The following is a 25,854-nucleotide window of genomic DNA, read 5'->3' on the forward strand; positions in this document are numbered from 1 at the left end:
GTGAACTAGACTAGTTAAAGCCTGAAACGATACCCTTCAGACATGTCTTCCAAATCATTTTTGTTATGGTAATAGGCAGCTACGTCGGGGATAAAATGAACTCCTTTATTTCCATTCTACCTCTGTGATCGGGACGTTATTAAATCACTGTGTTCTCCTCCTGCCTTAGCTATTAAAAAATTTCCTCGGCCACTGAACTCTTTTGGCCAGGTTTCCTGCTGAGGAGGTTTGCATAGCTGCAATATAAATAAATCCCTGTGAAAAAGTGAGTGTAGTAGAGCTTATCAAACAATCCTCATAGCACTGGGGCTCTCCGTAAACACCACCATAATTGATCGAGTGTGGTTGTTTGGGGTTGTTGGAAGGAAGGTATCTCGTAGTCAGATGTTTGGTGTCTGTTCTTAGGGTGCCCTTACGGTCCCTGCCTTTTTTTGTGGAGCATGCCTGAGATTGCACAATGTCCCTTTGAGACTGGAGGCCTGACCATCTTCAGACACTTTCTCATCCCACTTATGGGGAAGTCGAGACCTGATGGAGGACCACACTGGCTGGCTCAAGAGTCCAGTTGAGGGGTGGCTGGAAGGGGTTCAGTTGTTCTGTCTTCAGAATAAACAAAAGAGACTGAAGTTGAGGGAAAGAGATGGTTGTGTGGCTTCCACAGGGAACTCAGGGACCCTGGGGACACAGACTTGAGATGTCTGTGTCAGTTATTCCCACCTTCCGTTCAGAGGATGTCTTTGGACCTCAGGTTCCTAATTCCATGGGGAGATTTCTGCTTTCTTTCAGAAGTGTGACCGTGCCCCTGCTGTGTCCGTGCCCCTGCCCCCCCCCCACTGCTGCACACTTGTGCACACACACACTTGGAGAAAAAACGTGCAGCTTCCACACAGAAGCTCCACTGAAAACAACCCTTCAGTTCATTCTAGATTAGTAGGTATTGTACGTTTAACCTGAATCTAGACACTTGTCCAAGTCCTAAAGATTCAGGGCCTTCGCCTGCATCTAAGAGTCCCCAGGAATGGACCATCCAGAGGTCAAAGACATCTGCCCTTGCAGGTCGGGGGCGGGGAGGCCCATGTCAGTTCTCTCTGGCCTCCTGGAGCTTTGTCCATCCCACACTGTGGATGACGGGTATGTTCCTGCCATCCCAGTGGACCACTCTGCCTGCTGCTCTGCAGAGACCCTGCATTTGCTGGGTCACATGGTCACTCCGTGTTGAACATTTGAACATTTTAGGAAACTTCCAAACCATGCTCCAAAGTGACATCGTGGTACGTTCCCACCTGCAATGGATGCGGGTCCCCATTTCTTCACAGCCTCATCAATTCTTATCATCTGCCTTTCTTTTTTTTTTTTCAATGAAAATCATTCCAAGGTGGGCCATGGTGGCTCAGCAGGCAGAGTTCTCACCTGCCCTGCCAGAGACCCGGATTCGATTCCCGGTGCCTGCCCATGCTAAAAAACCAAATTCATGCTAGTGGGTATGACCTGGTATCTCACTGCAGTTTTGGTTTGCATTTCCCTAATGACTAATGATGTTAAACATTTCTCATGTACTTATGGGCCACTTGTATCATTTCTTTGGTGAAATGTCTACACATACATTTTGCCTGTTTTTATTTTCAAACATAATTTTATTGAGATATATTCATATACCATACAATCCATCCAAAGTATACAATCATGTCTGTGCATTCATCGTTATGATCAATCTTACAACCTTTGCATTACTCCAGAAAAAGAAATAATAAGAGAAAAGAAAAGCCCAAACATCCCATACTTCTTATTCCCTCCTTTATTGACCCCTAGTATTGCAATCTACCCAATTTAAAGACTTACAATAAAGGTAAGTTAACTAAGACAGTGGAATATTGTCAGAGAGAAATATATAGATCAGTGGAACAGAACAAAATAGAAGTAGATCCATACAAACACCATTGCCTGTTTTTTCATTGTGTTTTATTGTTGAGTGCTAAGAGTTTTTGGTCAATTCTGGATACAAGCCCTTTATTGGATATGTGTTCTGCAAATATTTTCTCCTAATCTATTGCATTTCTTTTTCTTCATGGTACCTTCTGAAGCCCAAAAGTTTTGAATTTTGATGAAGCCCAGCCTAACACTTTTTTTCTTTTATGGACCATGCTTTTAGTGCATGGCTAAGAAATCTTTGCCCGAGTCAAGATCTCAAAGATTCTCTCCTTTGGTTTCTTATCGTTTGTAATGTTTTAGCTCTGACACTTTAATCTGTATGGTCCATGTTGAGTTAATAATTTTCGTGCATGGTTAAGATAAGTTTTAGGTTCGCCATTTTGCATTGGTGTCTCCAAGTGTCCTGGCACCCCATGTAGAAGAGACCGGTCGACCCCATACCTGATCTCTCTTCTCCTTTTCCCCACAGATCTGCAAAACCCCTGAGCCCAAAGCAGCCTCGTGCTGCAGCCCGTCCGTACCCGTGCACTTCAACATCCAGCAGGACTGTGGCCACTTTGTCGCCTCAGTGCCCTCCAGCATGCTCGGCTCTCCCGATGTGCCCAGGGACCCGCTGCCTGCCCACCCACCCGCCCAGGAGCAGGACTGCGTGGTGGTCATCACCCGCGAGGTGCCCCACCAGACGGCCGCGGACTTTGTGCGGGACTCGGCCGCCAGCCATCGGGCTGAGCCCGAGGTGTACGAGCGGCGTGTGTGCTTCCTGCTTTTGCAGCTCTGCAATGGGCTGGAGCATCTGAAGGAGCACAGCATCATCCATCGGGATCTGTGCCTGGAGAACCTGCTGCTGGTGCACTGCACACCCCAGGCCCCCCAGGCAGCCTCCCCCAGCCCCTCCACCGCCCCCTCTGCCCCCCTTGCCCCCTCTGCTACCTCCGGTGCCCCTCTCACCGCCACAGCAGCTACTCCGGCTGCTGCTCCCTCCGCCGGCCCCTCTGCCTCCCTTCCAGCCCACATCACCCCTGGCCTCCCAGCGGCTGCCGCCTGTCGGGGAGCGCCAGGGGAGAAGCACTTGCCCCGGCTCATCATCAGCAACTTCCTAAAGGCCAAGCAGAAGCCCGGCGGCACTGCCAACCCTCAGCAGAAGAAGAGCCAGGCCCGGCTGGCACCTGAGATTGTGTCCGCCTCCCAGTACCGCAAGTTTGATGAGTTCCAGACGGGCATCCTCATCTACGAGCTGCTCCACCAGCCCAACCCGTTTGAAGTGCGGGCGCAGCTGCGGGAGCGGGACTACCGGCAGGAGGACCTGCCCCCGCTGCCGGCCCTGTCCCTCTACTCGCCGGGCCTGCAGCAGCTCGCCCACCTGCTGCTGGAGGCCGACCCCATCAAGCGCATCTGCATCAGCGAGGCCAAGCGCGTGCTGCAGTGCCTGCTGTGGGGGCCGCGGCGGGAGCTGGTGGAGCAACTGGGCACGCCTGAGGAGGCGCTGTGCGGCACCCTGCAGAACTGGATCGACGTGAAGCGGGCGGTGATGATGATGAAGTTTGCTGAGAAGGCCGTGGACCGCAGGCGGGGGGTGGAGCTGGAGGACTGGCTTTGCTGCCAGTACCTGGCGCCTGCAGAGCCCGGAACCCTCTTGCAGACGCTGAAGCTCCTGCAGCTTCTGTGAGCCTGGCCCCTAGCCCTGCACTTTAGCTGCCCCCCTTCCATACCTGCCCCGCCCCCAGCCCAGCCTTGCCCTTTCCTTGCCTTGGAAACATCAGCGTCTCCCTGGGAAATGGTACAAATGACTGTCATACTTGGATATAATATATGTATAAAATTTATAAATACGAAAGACTACGGATGTTCTTGTCCACTCTGGCCTCCCCTCCTCCCCTCCCCAGCTCTCCCCAGTTTTCACCTGGAATTATGCACGTTTCTAGCACAGCGCCAGGTCCTGAAGGAAAGTTCTGGAACAGAATGAGGCTTAACTCTGGCCTTACACAACCCCATGCATTGTGGGGTCTCTTTACCCTCTTGTTAAATTGTTTTGTTTTTTTTTCTTTAAAAAAAAAGAAGAAGAAGAAGGGAAAAAGAAAACCCAGTGGTTTGAATGTAACTTGACTGCCCCAGACCCATTTCCAGTATACCCAAGCTGGTCACCATTTGTATGGGTCAGCGACAAGGATGAAAACAGAATCCACCCCAGAAGGTTCTCATGAAAAGACCTTAACAAGGGACCACTTAGAGAGGGGTGGGCAGGGTTGTGAGAGCAAACAAAGGATGGTGAGGCAATACAAGATCTGGGTCCAGAGCACGGCCACCCACAGGGGATGGGTGAGGTTGCCACTGGCTGAGATGAAGAGAGGGAGAGAATTACCTAGCTGTCTCTGTTTCAGACCCCTCATCTCCAGACTAAGGCCAGTGGGGCTCAAGGCTAGAGGGAGCCTGGGGAAAGCTCAGCGTCCTGGGGTAGGGAGAAGGCAGAGACTGTATGGGCGCCGGTGGCAATGAGCTAGAGTGTGGCAGGGCAAGGATAGAGCTGCAGTGTCCCGACTGCTCAGGCCTGTACCCTCTCTGCCGTTCTAAATGACTTCAGATTTCCATTTTTAAAAAAATTCATTCATTTAACACATTTCTTGGCGTTTACTATCCAGGCACTGTTGTCGACATTTATTGCCATGCTTTTAAAAGTGCACAGAAAGTATTAAAAAGCGCTTAATATTTTTTCCTCAAGACTAAACACACACAAAATGTCAATAGTCCTTTGTAGGGAATAAGCCACCAGACCCTTGTATTTCTACCTAAAGGTCAATCTTCCAATTAGGGAACTCGTCCATTTTTAAAACCTTGTTAACAACCATAGACAATGTAAAGTTACTGCAAAGAGCTAAAGGGTGTTCTGGAAATCTGGGAATGTGGTTAGCAACCAGGATGCGTAACTCTTCCCAAATCCCCTTATGCCTGTTAATTGCACTCCTTTTGCAGCCTCCCATCTGCCCATACGCACACTCATTCCCACAGATCCCTGGCAAAAAGCACCTAGCACACATTTATAATTTCAATTGTTGCTTAGTTATTGAAAGATCTGGCTAAAACCAGCCTCCAAATATGCTTGTGGGAGAGAGAGTCTTTGAACATGGAAATCATAATTCTCCATAGGGCATGTCTGTTTTCGAAGGTTGTATTTTGGCAGTTGTTTGCTCCTGGGACTTTTCCAGGCCAGCCCTCTGCCCTCAACTTGCTGTCTTTTGCTTTCTTGTCCTTTCTCACTTCAAGTAAATAAACAATAGAGAGGGAGGAAACAAACAGCCTGCTGGGGGGAATGCGGTGCCATTTGGAAACACGTGTCTTCTCAGGAGGCCCATTTTTAATCTCTGAATTAATTGCATAGTTTTTTATATGCCACCTGCTTTGGAAAAATAAAACCGTGGTTGTAAAAACAGTTTTAAAAATCAAAAGGAACCAAAGGTGAGGGTGGGAAGAGAAGAAACTGTAGCAATAAATTCTGATTGGGAAGAACGAGAGAGATTGAATATAAAACTTCCTTCAGAGCTTCCCATCATTTTAGGAAAAAATAGAAAACAACTGGCTACAGGATTCTTTTTTGTGTGTATTTTAGTTAACAGTGCAGGTCATCAGAAAAAGCAAACCTTTTTCCCAGTACTTGGTCTGAAGGTAAATTTGTCAAGAATTTCCTTGCTTAATGTCAATGAATAATGTTCCCATTTACAAAAAAAAAAAAAAAAAGCAAGGCATTTTCCTAGGTAGAACAATTTCTTATACCCACCATTAGTGAAACCCAAACATATTTCCAGTACAGCTCCATCAAGCACTTCTACAAAGTAATCAGTGCCCATTAATCATCATGGGCTTGCCTTTTCCATAAATAAGTTCTACGGCTACAAATTTTAGGTTCGATAGCGTCAGACATACTAAAGTCAGGGGTTCAATCAAACTGGTTTTTTTTGTTATTTTGAAATACACCTGGAATGCATGGCTTTAGCTCACAGAAAGATCAAGCACTAAATATGTTCAACAATAGTGCCATCTCTTAAATTGCAAGACCAAGGTTCAGAAATAATCGGGGACCTTTGTATGATGACAGTTTCAGAACACCTGGCTATTACATGCTCCTGATAGATGTGAGCTCATCTCCTTTTTTATCTTGGCTTTAGATCCGTTACTGGTATTTAAATCTCCAATTTTTCTTCTCTCAAGCTCTGAGTCAAGTCACTCCCCATATGCTTTCTGCATTTATAATTTTTGTCATTAATGGGCCTTTCCTTTTTTCATGCCAAGACAGAATCTTTTTCTTCTCCTGATTCTGTGCCTAAATTATTGCTTGTAGGCGTTATAAAGCCACACTTCTAAATTGTTCTATCCTTGCCAGAATCAAAATAAGCACTTCAGGGGATTATTTACTTATCATACCACATGGCTGTATCAATAAAAGACAGGGTTCAGGTAGCTGTAGATTCAGCACTATGTAACATTTCCTGGTTTGCAAAAGATTAGGGCTAGGGAAAAGGTCTGTGTCCACAAAACAATTAGGAAGACTTTGACACTGGGAGAAAAACGTGTTACTTTAATGACTTCCCTGAAATTCTCTCATTAAACATAAACAAAATCCTATTTACTTTCAAAGTTGTAATCACTGAAATTTTTAACTAGATTCTATATGACTTTTAATAAAGCATTGGTGAAGCTCAAATGAATTTAGAGTTCATAAATGAGGCAGCCCTTTCCATCTCTGCTGAAAACCCAAAAATCTTTGAGAACTTAAGCTTACTAAATTTAGCTAAAAGTGGTAAATGTAAAATCTGCTTGACATATTTAATAGAAGGTGATGTGAATGGAATTGATTCATTAGAAATCAATATTTAACCCAGCTGATGTATCACTAAAAATAAGACAGAAATAAAATGCTTGGGGTCAAATGTTTTGGGACGAAATGTCTTGACAAATGACTCTTTCCTTCGCTTTCTGAATTCATACTGGCTAAGGGACAGCTGAGGAGCTCTACTCCAGCAAAAAGATTTCCTAGGAGATCTTTTTCACCAGAAAAGTGGTAACAAGGTAGATCCATGGGTTCTAGGGACCCCAGAAAAGGTTATCATTGATTTAGGGGGAACTTAGGTAGACCAGAACTTCCACGACCAGTTTGGAGCCTCATGGATCCTGGATTCTGAGTCTTCTCCAATGTGGATCTTTCCTCCTGGGACCTAACTAGATCCACTCTCTCTGGAGTGGGGTAGGCAAAGTAAAGTATACTTAAGAATATTTTTTGCTAGTCAACAGCCCTGGTATTGGACTATCCCTGTGGGTGCAAGTTTTAAAGGACTTGAACATATACGTTTATCACATATTCTGAATGCTAGATGCGATTCTTTCCAGCTCCTTTACCAGAGGTGATTACAGCTGTTTCCCAAAAGAGACTGTCCTCAAAAAACTGGATGTGTTTAAAAGACGTCTTCAAGATTTTCAGAGACTGTAATAGGACTTAAAGGTTATTAGGTAGACCCCTGCCTCACTGCCTTATCAGAGGCAATCAGACATGGAGTGGGTTGAGTTGAGCATGGTGCTCTAAGCAAGGAAGAAAAACAAGAAATGAGAAAGTAAGATTGAGAGACAAATGCATGCTTTACCACTTGCCTGCATCCAACATTGATGGCTTTCCATAAGGGAAGGGTGCTCAGACCCATTAGCCCTTTTCTTCAATTATGCAGGCACTTGTCTGTCTATTCTCAAAGATCTCTAGGGCTAAGGCAGCTATGCCCATTTCCCTGTTCCTAGATTGTGTAGAGTTTAATTTCAGAGTTTACAACAGATTTCCATAAATATTTGAGAAAGATTTTTAAGAACTGTACCCATTATATCTTTTATTCACATCATGATGTAGACAAATTTCAGTTTTCCAAAAGGAGTAACAGGAATTTTCTGCCCCACTTCCATGTTGGTTTTGTTTATTTGAGTATGTTTAGCTATGCTGGTTTGAAGCTGTTATGTACCCCAGAAAAGGCCATGTTATTTTAATCCATTCCTGTGGGTGCAGACCTGTTGTAGGTGGGACCTTTTGATTAGGATGTTTCAATTGAGATGTGACCCACACAACCCAAGGTGGGTCTTAGTCCTTTCCTGGAGTCCTTTATGAGAAGACGAAAGACAGAAAAAGGCAAGGGAGCTTAGAGAGAAAAGCCCTGGAAATGCTATGAGAGGATCCACAGAAGCTCAGAGAGGAGGCCACTGGAACCAGGAGATGAAAGCAGTGAAACCCGAGAGCAAAGGACCTGCAGATGCCAGTCATTTGCCTTGCTATCTGACAGAGGAATGCTGGATGCCGAGGCTTTTCTTCAGAGACGATATCATTCTGTTGTTGCCTTGCTTTGGACATTTTCATGACCTTAGAACTGTACCTTTGTAATCTAATAAATCCCCATTGTAAAAGGCAACCCATTTCTGCTTTATTGCATTCTGGCAGCTTTAGCAAACCAGAACAATAAAAAACATGGCTCTACAAGTCAAAATTATTCAAAAAGGTATTTTTTTGGTTTGCTAATACTTCCAGAATGCAATATACTAGAAATGGGATGATTTTTAAAAAGGGAATTTGTTAAGTTACCAGTTTACAGTTTTAAAGCCATAAAAATGTCCACACGTAGGCATCCAGAGAAAGATACCTTGACTCAAGGAAAGCTGATGTCTGTCACATGGACGCACATAGCTGGCATCTGCTGGTTTTTGTTCCTATTTTTATTGCTTCCTGCTCCTGATGCCAGTGGTTTGCTCTCTAAGCATCTGTGGGCCTTTACTTAGCTCCTCTGGGACACAACTCTGGGTTTTGGCTTGCTTAGCATATCATGGGAAGGCAAATGGTGACATCTGCTGTGCTCTGCATCTCCCAACTCCCTGTCTAAGCATCTGCTCTCTCTATCGGCACTCCAAGCATCTTCAAACGTATATGTCTATGTCAACTCTGAAGCAACTAGTCTCCAAGAGTTCAACTTCTTCCAAAATGTTTCCTCTTTTAAAGGACTCCAGTAAACTAATCAAGACCGACCTTAAATGGGCAGAGCCACATCTCTAGCTAATCAAAAGACCATACCCACAATTGAGTGAGTCAATCTCCATGGACACTACGTAAACAAAGATTTCCACCCTACAATATTGAATCGGGATTGGACATGGCTTTCCTGCGTACACAACACTTTCAAACTGGCACAGGTATACTCAGAGACATAGCACTTCCCCCATGCCTTCTACCCTGTTTCCACCTACTCACCCTTTCTACTAACCAGGCTCATTAGTTTAGCATTATTCTTTCAGTGTTTCATTTGCACATTGAGCTGATACAGGTATATTTCTTATTTCCTTTTCTTTCTTACATAGAAGCTTGTCCACTAGAGACACAACTGCACTTTGCTTTTGTCACGTGGCAGTATGTCAACGGACTTCATGAAAGAGAGGAAGTGACTTGATCTCTCACTGGATTCAGAGAGTTGACAAGTCTTCCTTCCCATCTACCCACAGGCATCAAAGACATCACTTTTTGCACTGCATGGATAATACTCACTCATCAAACTTTAAATGACCCCTTGCTGAATGTTGCTCCATGGTTTAGGCCTTAGAACTAGCCATTTTAGTTTTGTTGAGAGACTGAGATGGTTTTTCTTCCCAGATGGAAATTCTGAGGCTTGCCAAACCCCAATTGGCTTTGGCAGAAGAACCCTGAGCTAAATGATGGAATTTATTCTCAGGCCCTCACTAGTCCCTGGAGTGACACTGCCAGTCCTTGCACTTGAAACCCAACACTTCTTTGACAAATTCTGCGTTGATCCCTAGCAGCAAATGCAACCTCGTGACCACAGCCAGTTCTCAGAGAAAAAGACTTGGGGGTTGATCTCCCAGAGATAGCGTCTAAGGAAAATGAGAGGTTGTGGCCCTCTGTGACTGGCCCTTACTGTGGCTCCAGAGTGGTCGTTTTTTCCGTGACTTAGAGAGCTGCAGTGAAACAACAAGGACTCCTCTCACTGCACTCACTTATGGAACTCGGGGTTAACTCTTAAACAAAAGAATCCTGGTGCTGTGGGTTTTGGCTGAGTCCAACAACAGTCATGTGCTGTTTGAAGCACCTGATTGAAAGAAGAGAAAATACGGGAGCTCGCTGGGTGTTGGCCTGTGGAATGGTTTGCTGTGGAGGAAAGGGTTGGGGGAGGGCAGCCAGGGCAGGGGCTGTGCTCTGCTTTGCAGAAGACACACAGGGCACAGAGCTGAGAGCTCCTTCCCTGCCAGGGCCTATTGCATCCCTCCAGCTGGAGTTGGCAGCTGCTCCCAGCAATGAATCACACATTTGATCATCACCCTCATCCCATAGACAGGCCTAGCCTGGGCCAGCTCCCTGCCCTGGCTTATCACAGGACAGTCCCCTTTGTTTCAGCACTGAAAAGGCAATAGCCCATTGGAGAAAGCACTGGAATGAAGGCAACCAAGGGCAGCCTTTAAATGTGGATTGCAGCCATTCCGTTCTTTTGGTAGAATAAGCATTTCTAAACAACACGCCACTCAGAAGTGCTCCTATAAAAGAGCCTTTTGCTAGGGCACTGGCCTCAGGGAGCAGTTTGCTAGAGGATTGAACTGGATTATTCCTTTCTAGGGGTAGGACTTTGAGGTCTGGAATTTCTCCCTCATAGTATCTCTAAAGTTACCATGAATGAAAAGAAAGGACGTAAGAGAGAGAGAGAGGCTTAATATTCCTGGAGTGATATTCTTATGTGCATGCCAGAAGCTCTGAGAATGGCTGTAGCTTGGCACTGCTTGGTTTCTGTGTGTCCGTAAGCAGACACCAGGCAGTTTAGGGAACAGAAACTGGCCATTACATCCGGGTCCTTTGCTTTGTTTCATTAGCATACCCCTGTGGTCTGAGCACCAAGAAAGGAATTCCTTAATACAGACAACCTGTTATTCAGAGACTTCCTGGGTTGCATGAACACAAAGCTTTTAGTTTGATGGCTGATGAAAATATGGAAAATGATGAAAACTATGAATGACATATTAGTAGTCTCTTTGTTCGCTTGATTTATCCATTCTCAAAGACTTAAAATCCAGGTACACAAAATGCAATATTTGACCTTCCTATAACATTTCTCTGATATATGTAGGAATCAAATGAGATGATGCACATTTTAAGAAAAATTTAATGGAAAGGTGAATTGACTGGCAAAGTGTAAACCCAGGATTTGTTTAGCTTGCATGCCTTCCTTTTTCTACTCAGCCCTCCTGTCCCCTCTGTGACCAAATGGGCATTGGGCCCCTGACAACAACCTGGCTGTCTGTCCTTTGATATTCAGCTCAAGTCCTACTCTGCTCATGAAAGCTAGTATTCCTTCCTTCTCTGTTCTCCCTTATCAATGGACCATTCTTGCCATGTGTTCTAGTTTGCTAGCTGTCGGAATGCAATATACCAGAAACAGAATGGCTTTTTAAGAAGGGAAATGTAGTTAAGTTTCTAATTTGCAGTTCTAAGGCCATGAAAATGTCCAATTAAAGCAAGCCTATAAAAATGTCCAAATTAAGGAACCAAAAAGAGGTTACCTTCACTCAAAAAAGAACTTTACCCAGTTGAAGTTCAAGGTTCTCTCTCAACTGGAAAGGCATATAGCCAACATAGCAATGTCTGCTAGCTTTTGTTCCAGGCTTCTTATTTCATGAAGCTTCCCTGAGGACATTTTTCTTCTTCATCCCCAAAGATCTCTGACTGTGTGGACTCTGGTAGTTCACGTGCCTATCTCATCATTCTAAAAGTGACTCTCTCCAAAATGTTTCCTCCTTTAAAGGATTCCAGTAAAATAATCAAGCCCCACCTGAATGGGTGGAGTAACATATCTCTCTATTTAAAAATTAATACCCACAATTGGGTGAGTCACATTTCTGAGGTGATAATCTAATTAACTTCCCAACATACAGTACTGAATAGGGCTTAGATCTTGCTCTGCAAAATTGGATTAGGATTAAAATATGGCCTTTCTAGGCATCTTTTCAAACTGGCACACCATGGGAGGCAGTACAGTTTCTTCTCTTATTGTAAGCAACTTCTTTCTCCTTAGGTAGATTGTAAGCTCCTTGAGGACAGTGACTACATCTGAAACCACCTCATCTCCCCAATCCCTTGTAACTTGTTTTATATGAAAGAGGCCCTCAGTACATGTGTAGATGATTCATCGTTGATGATCATGGCCAATGCTTAGAAAACATGACGCCCCACAAATCATATAGGGCTTTACGGTTGGCAAAATATTTTCACATCCCTTATTTCACAAGAACCTCCTAAGGCTGTACAACAACCCCATGTACAGAGAATGATAATGAGACTCCAAGAGGCAAGGGACTGGCCAGAGTCCTTATGACTGGTAAGTGACAGGGCTCAGATTGGAACTAAGGTCTTCTGTACTCAAACTCAACTTTCTCTCCACAGTCACTGCCATTCTTTCTGAAGAACGGAACACTGGCATAATACAGGGAGTGACAAACCCTCTGTTTCCTACACTAAAGCTGTTATTGATTTTTCCTACATTGAGTGATGGCAACAGTAGCTGCCTAGCGCTCCATTTTAAAAAAAATTCTTTTAGATGTACTAATTAGATTTTATTTTTTAAGAAAAAATAAAGCTTTAACCAGCAATCGCTGGTGGTTTGGAAATGCAATCTGGGGCAAGGAAGACCCAACATACAACCCTTATAAATAAGAGTCCATGAGTCGTCGTCAGAGTTGCAGAGAACACGAAGTATACACTCATGAAGTAGAGGAGGTGGAGAGGCAGCGCTTTTGGTTTGCCTCTTTCTTTTTCTTTTTATTTTTTATTTTTATCTTTATTCCATATGTTTTACTCATCTGTTGATATGGTAGATAAAAGGAGTGTCAGACACAAGGTTTTCACAATCACACAGTCACATTGTGAAAGCCATATCATTATGCAATCATTTTCACAAAACACAGCTACTGGAACACAGCTCTACATTTTCAGGCAGTTCCCTCCAGCCTCTCCATTACATCTTGACTAACAAGGTGATATCTTTTTAATGCGTAAGAATAACTTCCAGGATAACCTCTCGACTCTGTTTAGAATCTCTCAGCCATTGACACTTTATTTTGTCTCATTTCATCTTCCCCCTTTTGGTCAAGAAGGTTTTCTCAATCCCTTGATGTTGAGTTCCAGCTCATTCTAGGATTTCTGTCCCACGTTGCCAGGAAGGTCAATACCCCTGAGAGTCATGTCCCACGTAGACAAGGGGAGGATGGTGAGTTTGCTTGTTGGGTTGGCTGGAGAGAGAGGCCACATCCGAGCAACAAAAGAAATTTTCTTGGGGGTTACTCTTGGGCCTAATTTAAAGTAGACTTGATCTATCCTTTGTGGGGTTAAGTTTCATATGAACAAACCCCAAGATTGAGGGCTCAGCCTATTGCTTTTGTTGCCCCCACTGCTTGTGAGAATATCAATAATTCTCCACTTGGGGAGTTGAATTTTCCCCCTTTCTCATCATTCCCCCAAGGGGACTTTGCAAATACTTTTTTATTCACTGTTTAAATCACTCTGGGATTTATTGGGTCATCACTCTGGACAAACATACAAAATCTTATGCCCTACTCAAGGTTGCATGTATTTATGGTGTTCAATTAAGCTGTTTATTATTCACTCTCACTCTAATATTATGTTTCTCTCTACCAGGGTGAGACTGAATGTTATTAAGATGCCAGCTGCTAGGGATACCTCAGGTTTATAATTAGGCTGTTCTAATACTCCCAGCAACACTCTTTTAAACAGGGCTCAGGATAATGAGACACAGTGCTGAAAAGCATGCTGGGAAATTGTCATTTTAGCATATTTGCTAAGTTCTTCTTATCTTGCAATAGAAGAATCTCATCTGACTTTCATACGGGAGGCACATTTTTCTTTAATCCTTAGGTAAATTCAGGAAGAAATTTAATGAGAACCACCTGATTTGGTAAGTTTAAACTGTTTACAAATCATTTAAATGCTTGACATAGGTTCCAAAGGAATACCAACACAGTTCCCTGAGTGAAAAATTGTGTTTATATAGGGTCGTGCCCTTTGAGCTTCCTTGAATTTGGATCCACTTTAAAACATACTTTTGTTCCTTGGGAATGGCTCAAAAGTGCCTTCTTTTGCAGATGCCTCCAGTGCTATGTTTTTACAGTGGGAATTCAGTATCCTAAAAATAATGTCTCAAAAATCTTCTAGGATAAAGAATCCAGATACCTCATGAGTCCATCCCAGTACCCAACAACTACAGTTGGTGGAGCTCAGACTTCTGCGGGTTTCTGTTCCATTTCTGGTCACAAAGTCTGTGAAAGCGAGTGAAACCCTAAGCAAATTATATCATCAGCCCTAATAAAGGCATGTCACAGTTCTGCCAGGAAAAATCTGGTTTCAGAAGCCACATTCCTTTTAAAGTGCCAGGGTAATCACTTCTGCCCAAACTCATGAGGATCAAGTTACAGGAAGCAAAAATATGATAGCACGGCGTCTTGGAGGACAAGTTCCTGCCCCTTATTCCCAGACGCCAAACAAATAGCTCTCCGGGGGAGTGATGTTAACATCAAGGAACTGCTTGCTGCTCAGTGGGCTTCCCAGGTGGGGGTGTGTTTGCTTTGGCTGAGAATGACATCCAGAGCTGGGGGCTGACTGTGGCCGCCTCTGTCTGGATATACAGGGTGGATCGTGGTTGCCATGCCCTTCCCCCCAACTCCCATCATCTAGAAAGTTCAGAGGAAGAAAAGACAGCAATCATTTCAGAGCCCCAGACAAGAACTGAAAATCTCCCAATGTGCAGAGGCAACTGGTTTGGCATAGAAGTCACACGATCTCTTCCAAGGCTTCTATCTAAGTTAGTAATATCTAGCTCTTGGTAAAATCTGGGACCTTGAAGGATGCTAAAATTAGATTTTTTTTTTAATTAACACATAACAGGTTGAAATATGCAAATCTTCCTATTTACTTGCTCTAGCATCCAGACACCTCCTAAGGAAATTTGTCTGCTTTCAAAAATAAATGAAACCTGTATCATGCCAAAATCTGCGCTTAGAATTCATATGTTCTCTTTCAATCTGAGCTGAAATGTGATCTTGAGCTCTAGGTGATTTCCTTAGTCATTGCCTTCTTGATGGATAGAAATACATAGCATCATTCAGCTCCAAAACCTAAGGGAATCTCAGAAATTTCCCTAAGACACGTTTACACACAAATCACATATTCCCTCTCAATTGTGAAGCCCCTGCCCAACATCCTTAGTCAGAAACAGGGAGCTAGCCATGTGGGAGAAAACTAGAAAATAAAGATGTGGCTATGTTCTGTAATTTTCATACATAACACTGGATAGAAGTAAAGAAATGGATATTGGCTTAGGGTAGCCATAAGGTAGGAAATGACTACCAAAATAAATTCTTTATCAAAATAAATTCTTGAGAAAAGTAATAGTCATTTTCTTTGAGAGTTCTAAGTGCCGGAATTTAACTAATCCTTACAAAATTGTATAGCACTTAAAATCTGCTCCCATACCCCTCTCAAAAACATCTTCTTCAACAGATAATTTCTGGGTGTTTTTTACAATTTTTTTTTCAAATTTTCAAGGAAAAAGATATAATCCTTTTCATGCTTCAAAATATGCTCCATGATGCAGCATCACCTAGAATCTGTTAGAAATGCAGAATTTCAGGTTCTGCCCAGGATATGCTGAATCAGAGCCTGCAATTTGACAAACTCTCCAGGTAATTTTTATGCACGTTGGAGTTTGATGTGTGCAGTTGTACATCTCTAAATCATCATTTTTTTAAGCTTAATATTCGATTGCTAGGCATAATTCTCAATTTAGGTGTGCAGATTAATCATGTAGATGACATTTTAAAGTAACTTTATTGGGGTATCAGTCACATAGCATACAATTCATCCATTTAAATTATATAATTCAATGGCTTTTGATAAATTCACAGAGTTATCCAGCCATCAGCACAATTTTAGAAGATTTTCATTATCTCCAAAAGAAACCGTCACCCCTTAGCTATCATTCCCTTCTCGCCTCACAACCCCCACCCCAGCCCAGCCACTGCTTCATTTCCTGTCTCTATGGACCTGCCTATCATGGACATTTCATATAAATGGAATCATATAATATGTGGTCTTTTGCAACTGGCTTCTTTAATTTAGCATGTTTTCAAGGTTTATCTATGTTGCAGCATGTATTGGTGCTTAATTTCTTTTTATTGCCAAATTATGTTTCATTGTATGGCAATATCACATTTTGTCAATCCATTCATCAGACGTTGGAAATTTGGGTTGTTTCCACCATTTGGCTATTATGAATAGTGCTGCTATGAACATTTGGGTGCAAGTGTTTGTGTGGACATGTTTTCATTTCTCTTGGGTAAATACCTAGGAGGGGTAATGCTGAACATACTTATGCTTTTAAAGTATCTTCATGTTGTGAGTCACAGAGGATGGGTCCAGCTACTCCCATTTAAAAGATGAGAAAACTGAGAGCAAGAGATGGACTTGTCATGGAAGGGTAGACTGGCCCAGTTCTGTCTAGAGAGTAGGTTAATTGGTTTTTTCCGAGGCAACCCAAAAATTTTAGTAGAATGAAGAAAAGGAAGAGATCTTTTTAAAATGCAATTTTATTAATAAATTTTATATATTCACATACCGTGTAATCATCCAAAGTGTACAATCAATTGGCTTTCAGTATCATCTTATAGCTGTGTATTCATCATCACCATCAAAATAAGTATTCTTGGATTTAAAATATTCCTTTTTCAAGCCCAAGAGAATACGAATAATTAGGAGTCTATACAGCATCTCTAGATTTTAGAGTGGACTTATGTCAGAAAACGAAGTATACCATAACTTTCCATTTCTAATCAATGTTTTAATTGTGCATGGCAGTCTAAAGGAGAGACAGTTTTAAAAGTAATCACACAAAAGCAAATCCAGGACAAATTCTTTTTGTTCCCAGCTTTCCCTTTACTATTATGCCTTTTGCACTGTATGTTTCCCTCTGCTTTCTGCCAGGCACTATGAATTTATGTCTTGAGGAGTTGCTTGTCTTTGGTTAAACAACAGATTTATGCATTTTCAATTATTTATTTACTAGGTAATAATTTGATTTAGGAGCTCCAGGTGCTAGACATGTAATCTTTGGATCATTTTGATCATAAACATTTCTAAGCATCTAAATGTTGATTGGAATATCAACAGGTATGATTCACAATGCAGCTAAAGAGAAAAGGTGATAAATTATCAAAGCAACATAAATTTGAACTATAATGAATATATGATTTAATATGCAATGAGAGTACAGAAAAGGCTGATTTTGCCTTATAATATGGGGGAGGAGTAGTCACAAACGAAGCGGTATTATAGGTGAATTTTGAAGGATAATTAGAAATCAAAGAGATAGACAACAGCAGGGAGTACGTTTTATTTTTTAGCATGTATTACAATATAATTGATAAACAATAAATAATATTTAAGTACAAAATTTATTTAAGTTTTGACATATGCATACACCCATGAAATCATAACCACAATCCATATAATAGAAATATTCATTATCCTAAAGATGTTTCCTTGAGGCCCTTTGTAATTTTGCCTTCCAACCTCTCCTCACCCCTCCAACTTCCATGCTGTTCCCAAACAACTACTTATCTGCTCTCTGTTGCTATACTTCAATTTTCACTTTTCAAGAATTTGATGTAAATGAACTCATGGAGTGTAACCTTTTTTTTTTTTTTTGTACATCTGGTTTCTTTCACTTAGGATTAATCATTTTGGAATTAATCCATGTCGTAATATATATCATAGGTTATTCCTTGAGATTGATGAGCAGTATTCCATTGAATGAATATGCTACAATTTGTTTATCCTTTCATCTTTTGAGGGATATTTGGAGTGTTCCCAGTTTTGAGCTATTATAAATAAAACTGCTAGGAATATTCATGTACAAGTATTCATATGGACATATGCTTTTTTTTTCTGCTTGGGAAAATACCCAAGTATTTGGGAGTGGAATGACTGAATCATAGGGTAGGTATATTTTTAACTTTTTTTTTTTTTTTTTTTGCATGGACAGGCACTAGGAATGGAACCCAGGTCTCCAGCTATTCTTAACTTTTGAAGAACCTGCTTAAGTCTCTCCAAAGTGGTTGTGCCATTAAGCATTCCACTGTACTATATGAGAATTCTAGTCCCTCCACATCACTTGGCATAGTCGATCTCTTTAATTTTAGCCATTATTAGAATAGATATGTGGTATTTATGATTTTATTTTGCACTTCCCTAATGACTAATGATGATGAGTATAATTTCATGTTCTTTGTACCATCCATTTATCTTCTTTGGTTATGTGTCATTTCAGATTATTTAGCTATTTTGGTTTAAATTAGGGGTTGATTTCTTATTATTGAATTTTGAGAGTTTTTTATATGTTCTGGCACAAATCCTCTACAGATACAGGATTTATAAATAGTTCTCTTTTTTATAAATTTTATAAATTTATATAAATATAAATTTATAAAATTATAAAATTTTATAAAATTTATAAATTCATCCTCTTTACAGTACCAAAGAACAGAATTTTTTTTTAATTTTATCAAGTCCATTTTTCCAATTTTTCCTTGTAAAGACCTTGCTTTTGGTGTTGTGTCTAAAAAAAAGGTCATAAAGACTTATCCCTATGTTTTTTCCTAGATATTTTATAGATAATGTTTGACCTCAAAATTTGCTGTTCTTTTTCAAGGTTGGTTTTATCTGTTTAGAACCTTTGCATTTTTACATAAATTTTAATATCAGCTTGCAGTTTCTTCAAAAAAAAAAGGCCTGCTGGCTTTTGATTGGGATTGACTTTAGATAATTGCTTAATTTGGGGGAATTGATGTATTAGCAATACTGAATACTTTCACCCATAATAGATTATACCTTTCCATTTATTTAGAAAGATCTTTAATTTCTCTCAGCAATGTTTTGTGGTTTTTAGGTCCGACAGATTTATTCATAACTTGATGTGTTTTTTTGTTATTATAGGTAGTACTTTTTAAAATTTCAATTTTCAATTTTCATTGTTAGAAGAGAGAAAAATACAATTGATTTTTGTATATTGATATTTTATCCTGCAACCTTGCTAAACTCATTTATAAGCCCTAACAGGTTTTGTAAATTCCTACAAAAGTCATCATGTCATTAGAGAATAGAGACAGTTACACTTGTTCTTTTGTTTGTTTATTTTTTTTTGTTTATTTGTTTTGCCTTTTATTTCTTTGTCTTGTTTTGATCTAGTACCAATGTTTAATAGAAGTGGTGAGAGCTAGAATTTTCACTTTATTTCTGATCTTAGGGGAAAGTCAATCAATCTTTTGTTATTATGTATGATTTTATAGGATTATTTGTAGATACTCTTTATCAAGTGACTCACTTCCATTCTATTCTTAATTTGCAAGTGCTATTACAGGAATAGAAGCCATTTTAATAAATGCTTTTCCCATGTCTACTGAGATGATCATATGGTTTTTCTTTTCTGGATTGTTAATATGGTGATTTACATTCATTGATTTTCAAATGCTAAATCAACCTTGACTTCCTGGGCATTTATCCAGGATTTCGTCATGATATATTATTCTTTTTACATATTGTTGGATTCAATTTACTAAAATTTTGTTTAAAATATTTGCATCCTTGCTCATGAGGAATATTGGTCTACAATTTCCTTTCTTGTAATGAGTTTTCCTGCTTTTGAGATAAGGGTAAAGGTGTCCTCAAAGAAGTATTCCTCCTTTTCAATTTTAAAGAAATGTTCATGTAGATATGGTATTATTTTTTCCTTAAATGTTTAGTAGAATTAACCAGTGAAGCCACCTGAGCTTGGAGTTTCTTTTGTGGAAAAATTTCTAACGCAAATCCAATTTCTTTAATAGAGGACTAATCAAGTTATATGTTTCTTTGGAGTGAATTTTGGTAATTTGCACCTTTTAAGGAAGTGGGTGCTTCATTTAGGTTGTGGAATTTATTGGTATACAATTGCTCATGCTATTCTCTTCTTATAATTACAATATCTATAGAATCTATAATGATGTCACCTTTTTCATTCCTGATATTAGTAATTTGTGTCTTCTCTTTTCATTGCTATCAGTTTGGCTGTACTGGATCACTTCTTTTTTCTTCTCAAAAAAAAAAACAAAAACACACACACACAGCTTTTTGTTTCATCGTTTTCTCCATTATTTTTCTCTTTTCTATTTCACTGATTTCAGCTGTGATCTCTATTGTTTTCTTCTTTATGCTTGCTTTGTGTCTAATTTGCTCTTCTTTTTCTAGCTTATCAAGGTGAAAGAATTTCATTTGAGAACTTTCCTCTTTTCTAAAATAGGTGTTTGGAACAATACATTTCCCTCTAAATACTTTTTTAATGTCATCCCACAAAGTTTGGAATGCTGTATGTTAGTTTTCATTCAGTTCAAAATACTTCCTAATATTACTTTTGATTTCTATTTGACTCATGAATTGTTTAAAAGTATGACATTCATTTTTAAAATATTTGGGGATTTTTGAGATACATTTCTGGTTTCATATTCTGATCCAATCAATTATAATGATTACCATTTTAAATAATTAGATGGGAGAGAACATTCTCTGTATGATTATAATAATTTAAACTTTACTGAGACTTGTTTTAGGGTCCAGAATATTATATATCTTGGTAAGTGTTCTGTACATCCTTGAGAAGAAAGTGTATTTGCTGTTGTTGTGTAGTGTTCCATAAACATCAACCAGGTAAATTTGGCTCACTGAGTTGTTCAAATCTTTTATATTCATATTTGTTTCCATCTACTTGTTCCATCAAGGCATTGAGAAAAGGTATTGCCTTATCTGACTACAACTGAGGATTTGGCTTTTTCTACTTGCAGGTCTATCTGTTTTTGCTTTGTGGTTTTGAACCCTTGTTACTCGGTACATAAACTTTTTTATGTCCTTTTGACAAATTGACCTCTTTATCATTACAAAAAAATTTTTTTTTACCCCTAATAATATACTTTGTTCTGAAATCTATTTTTTCTGACATTTCTATAACCACTCTAACTTTTCTTCGATTAGTATAGCATGGTCTATCTTTTCTCATCCTTTTACTTTTTTTTTCTTTTTTTTTTTCACATGGGCAGGCACCAGGAATTGAACCCGGTTTCTCCGGCATGGCAGGTGAGAACTCTGCCACTGAACCACTGTCACACCACCCCATTCTTTTACTTTTAACTTACTTGTATCTTTATTTTAAAAATGAGTTTTTCATAGAAATCATATAGTTGGGTTTTGGTTTTTGAACCCAATTTGGAACTCTGTATCTTTGAACTGGAATGTTAGGTCATTTACATTAAATGTTAGTATGCTATTACTGTTTAAATTTAACGTCTTGCTATTGTTTTCTATTTGGCTCATTTGTTCTTTGTTCCTTTTTTCCTTTTTTGCTACCATTTTTTGTATCGAGTGTTTTTTTACAAATCCATTATTCTTCCTTTTTTGGCTATCATCTACTACTCTTTTGTTTTTTGTTATTTAGTAGTTGCATTGGAATTTGTAATTACATTTTTAACTTATCAAAGTTTGCTTACCTTCAAGTGATATTATACCACTGCTTATATACAATAAGAACTTTATTATATAGTATAATTCCACAACTTTCCTTCTGGCCTTTGTGTACTGTTGTAATTTATTATACTTCTACAAATGTTATAAACTTCAAACTACATTGTTATTGTCTTTGTTTAAAGTCAATTATCTTTAAGGAGATTTACATAAAAATAAAATAAAACCTTAAATATTTATCCATATACTTATTTTCAGTTCTTTTCATTTTTTTTCTGGATCCAAATTCCATACGGTATTTTTTCCTTCAACATTTTTTGAGGTGCAAGACTGCTGGTTATGCATCCTTCTACCTTTTGTACAGCTGAAAAAGTTTTTGTTTCATCTCCATTTTTTTAGAAGGTGTTTTCACTGGGTATCGAATTCCTGGTTGACAGAATTTTTTTCTCAGTGTTTTAAAGTTATTGCTCCAGTCTTCTTACTTGCATGTTCCCAAGGAGAAATTAGCTATTAGCATTTTTTGTTTTTTGCTGTTCTCCCGCATGTAACATCTTTTTTCTTCTGGGTGCATTCCATGTTTTCCTTTTATCACTGGTCTGAACACTTTTGATTACAATGTGACTTGGTGTCGCTTTCTTCATCTATCTTGTATTTGTTCATTGAGCTGCTCGGATCTGTGGTTTTATCATTTTCCTAAAATTCGAAAACAAATCCTGCCAGGTTTTTCCAAACAAATTTGCTGTTCTCTCCTTCCTCCTTTCCCCTATGAAGACGCCAATTACATGTATATCAGACTTCGAAAGCTGTCCCACAGTTCCTTGATGCTCTGTTCATTGCTGAAGTCTTTTTACTTTGTTTCATTTTCAGTAGTTTTTATTGGTATGTCTTCAAGTTTATTAATTTTTTTCTGCATTGTCTAATCTGTCATTAATCCCATCCAAAGTACATTTTTTTCAAAGCCTTTTATTTTTCATCTCTACACTGTTCAATTTGGACCTTTGTAGGGATGGCCTCTTCCATATCTATATTTAACACGTCACTTTCTCTTCTGGCATTTTGAATATAGGAAATGCAGTAGTAATAACTGTTTTAGCGTCCTTCTCTGCTAACCTGTGCCAGTTCTGCATTGCTTTCCATTGATTTTTCACCTCATTCTGGGTCGTATATTTCTGCTACTTTGTATGCCTGGGAAGTTTTGATTGGATACCAGACATTGTCAATTTTACTTTGTTGAGTACATATATTTTTGTATTCCTATATATCATTTTCTTTGTGAGCTTTGTTCTGGGATGAATTAAGTTACTTGGAAGCAGCTTGATTCTTTTCAGATTTGTTAGGGGTAACACAAGCGGTATTTGATCTAGGGCTAATTATTCCCCACTACTGAGGCAAGACCTTCCCCTTTCCTCTGCCTCACACTCCTTGATACATGGCTCTCTTATCTGGTGCCTGAATCCAGGCAGTATTCCCAGCACTGTGTGAATTATAAGTACCCTTCTTTCCAGTCATTTCAGATAACTTTCCTTGGCCTCACGTGATTTCTTCAGATGTACATTGCTCTAGTTTGCTGGCTGCCAGAATGCAACACACCCGAAACGGAATGACTTTTAAAAAGGGGAATTTAATAAGTTGCTAGTTTACAGTTCTAAGGCCAAGAAAATGTCCCAATTGAAACAAATCTATAGAAATGTCCAATCTAAGGCATCCAGGGAAAAATACCTTGGTTCAAGAAGGCTGACGAAGTTCAGAGTCTCTCTCAAGTGAGAAGGCACACGGTGAACACAGTCACAGTGTTTCTCTCAGCTTGAAGGGCACATGACAAGCAAGGCATCATCTGCTAGCTTTCTCTCCTGGCTTCCTATTTCATGAAGATCCCCAGGAAGAATTTTTCTTCTTCATCTCCAAAGCACTGGCTGATGGACTCTCTGCTTCATAATGGGGGTCGGGGGGTGCTGCAGCATTCTCTGTGCTCTCTGAATCTCCTATTCTCCAAAATGTTTCCTCTTTTATAGGACTCCAGAAACTTACCAAGACCCACCCAAATAGGTGGAAACACGTCGTCACCTAATCCAGTTTAACAACTCTTGATTAAATCACATGTCCAGGGAGATGATCTGATTACACTTTCAAACGTACAGTATTGAATAGGGATTATTCTGCCTTTACGAAATGGGATTTAGATTAAAACATGGCTTTTCTAGGGGACATATATCCTTTCAAACCAGCACACACATACTGATGGGTACTTTGCCAAATGTTCAAGAGAGGCCCTCTACACTCTTGAACTCTCTCTCTATAGAGCTATTTCCCTGGTACACTGCCTTGAAAATGCTAACCACCTTGGTATTCCCAAACTCTCGCCTTTGTCTCCTAAACTTAGGGAGTCCTTTGGATTCCAACTGAGTTCCTCTTCCTGTACTATGGCCTGACAGCTCTCGCAAGACAATAATGCAGAGGTGATCATTGGCATTACCTTATTTTCCATCTCTCTAACATCACTATCCTTTCTTACCTGATATTTAATGTCTTAAAACCATTTTATATATACATATATTTCTTTTTCCTTTTTTTTTTTTACTTTTTCTGGTGGGAGGGTAAATCCAGTCTTTATTTTTCCATCTTTGTTAGAAACAGAAGTCTGGAATGGCATTGTAGGTAGGAAAAATAGCCTGTACCACAGTACTAAGGAGGGAAATTACATGGCACATTTGGAGAACTATAACTAGATCAGCATGACTAAAATGCACCAGGTGTGTGGCTGGGAGGGGAGTCAGAGGAGACGTGATGGAAACATGTCATGAGGTTTAATATGGCACTAAAGGGGTTGGACTTTAGCTGGTAGACTAGCATAACAAATAGGTTTTAACTTGTATGTGACTCACATCAACTTGTAGGGATCGGCTGGACCACTTGCTAAGGAATCCTAAAACAGCATCTGTATTCAGTAGAAGTGAGCCTGTCTTTGTGTGTAGGTGTGTGAGATGATGGGACACGGCAGGGTGGATATGGCAACAAGCACAATATGTTTCCTATATTTCCACTGTAGAAATGGAGAGCCATTGATGTATTTCTGTATTTTCAAAGGAAATTAGCTCTGTTCTTATATGTTTTATAAACTTAACTCTGGTGTTTGAATTCTATCAGGGAAGCATAACCACCATGAGTGATCTGGAAAAAGGGGTTTACTGTAAGGATTTTTGACCTACAAAATAGTGGAAGAATGGGGGGAACTAATGATCTGGAAGAGGATGGCGGGAAGATTAGGAAAAAAGATCACTAACTAGGAACTACAAAGGAGAGTTGAGGAAGAAGTCTTTGCCTCTGTGTCAGGTGGTAGCCTGAAGTCACTGCTGGTCTGAAGCATCAGCAGTTGGGATGAAAAGCTGGATGTGAAGTAGGAGAAAATGAGGACAACTGGCAACCACAACGACAGAACCATCTAGAAGCTGGAACTACACATGCACCAGGTCCAGGAGTAGGAGAAGTTGAAGGAGGAGGTCTGGTGATTGCTGGAGGAGCTATGAGCCCAACTGTTGTCCAGAGCAACTGGAGACTCCAGCAGAGCAGTGACAACATGTGTGAGTTACAATGATATCCAGGGCCCAGAACCAATCTTTCAAGCATAATGGCTGCTGCTTCACCTGTGACTTCCAGATCTCACACAAATTTCTTATGTGACCAGCAATAACCCAAAACCATGCAGGGAAGAGAATTCTTGGAAATGTATTTGTGCTTGTTTGAACCTGTTATGTGCCCCTGAAAACTTCATGCTGTTTTACTCCATTCCCGTGAGTTATAGACCTATTGTGGGTGGGATCTTTTGATTAGGTTATTTCAATTGAGAGGTGACCCAGCTCATTCAAGGTGGATCTTTTTCCTTTACTGGAGTCCTTTGTAAAGAGGATAAAAGACAGTAAAAGCCCAGAGAGCTCAGAGAGAAACATTCCAAGAGAATCAAACAAGGACCCACAGGAGCTTAGAGAGAAAACCACTGAAATCAAAACCCAGGAGAGAAGGACCAGTGAATTTCACTATGGGCCTTCCCATGTAACAGAGGTACCCTGGATGCTAGCAGTCTTTCCTCAGAGAAGGTAGCTTCTTCTCAAGACCTTAATTTAGACATTTTCATGGCCTTAGAACTACAAATTTGTAAACTAAGTCCCCATTGAAAAAGTCATCACATTTCCGGTATATTGCATTCTGGCAGCCTTAGCAAACTGAAACAGCAGTGACAGCTTCGCTAAATTGACAAAGCAAAACCACCACAGTTGGGTGTGGGAGGTGGGGGAGCAAGACCAGATTCCTAG

At 40.2% G+C, this 25,854-nt stretch overlaps 1 protein-coding gene across 1 annotated transcript in view; it reads left to right on the forward strand.

Annotated features, from left to right (window-relative positions):
* Positions 1-3,724, forward strand: part of PRAG1 (PEAK1 related, kinase-activating pseudokinase 1) — a 61,203-nt gene extending 57,479 nt beyond the window's left edge. The window contains exon 6 of the mRNA XM_077144730.1: positions 2,399-3,724. Coding sequence (XP_077000845.1) covers positions 2,399-3,595 — 1,197 coding nt within the window. The 3' untranslated portion in view covers positions 3,596-3,724. The remainder of the gene's footprint in view (positions 1-2,398) is intronic.
* The last annotated feature ends 22,130 nt before the right edge of the window (positions 3,725-25,854 follow it).

This window comes from Tamandua tetradactyla, chromosome 26, assembly GCF_023851605.1.
Source record: "Tamandua tetradactyla isolate mTamTet1 chromosome 26, mTamTet1.pri, whole genome shotgun sequence".
Taxonomy (NCBI): Eukaryota; Metazoa; Chordata; class Mammalia; order Pilosa; family Myrmecophagidae; genus Tamandua; species Tamandua tetradactyla.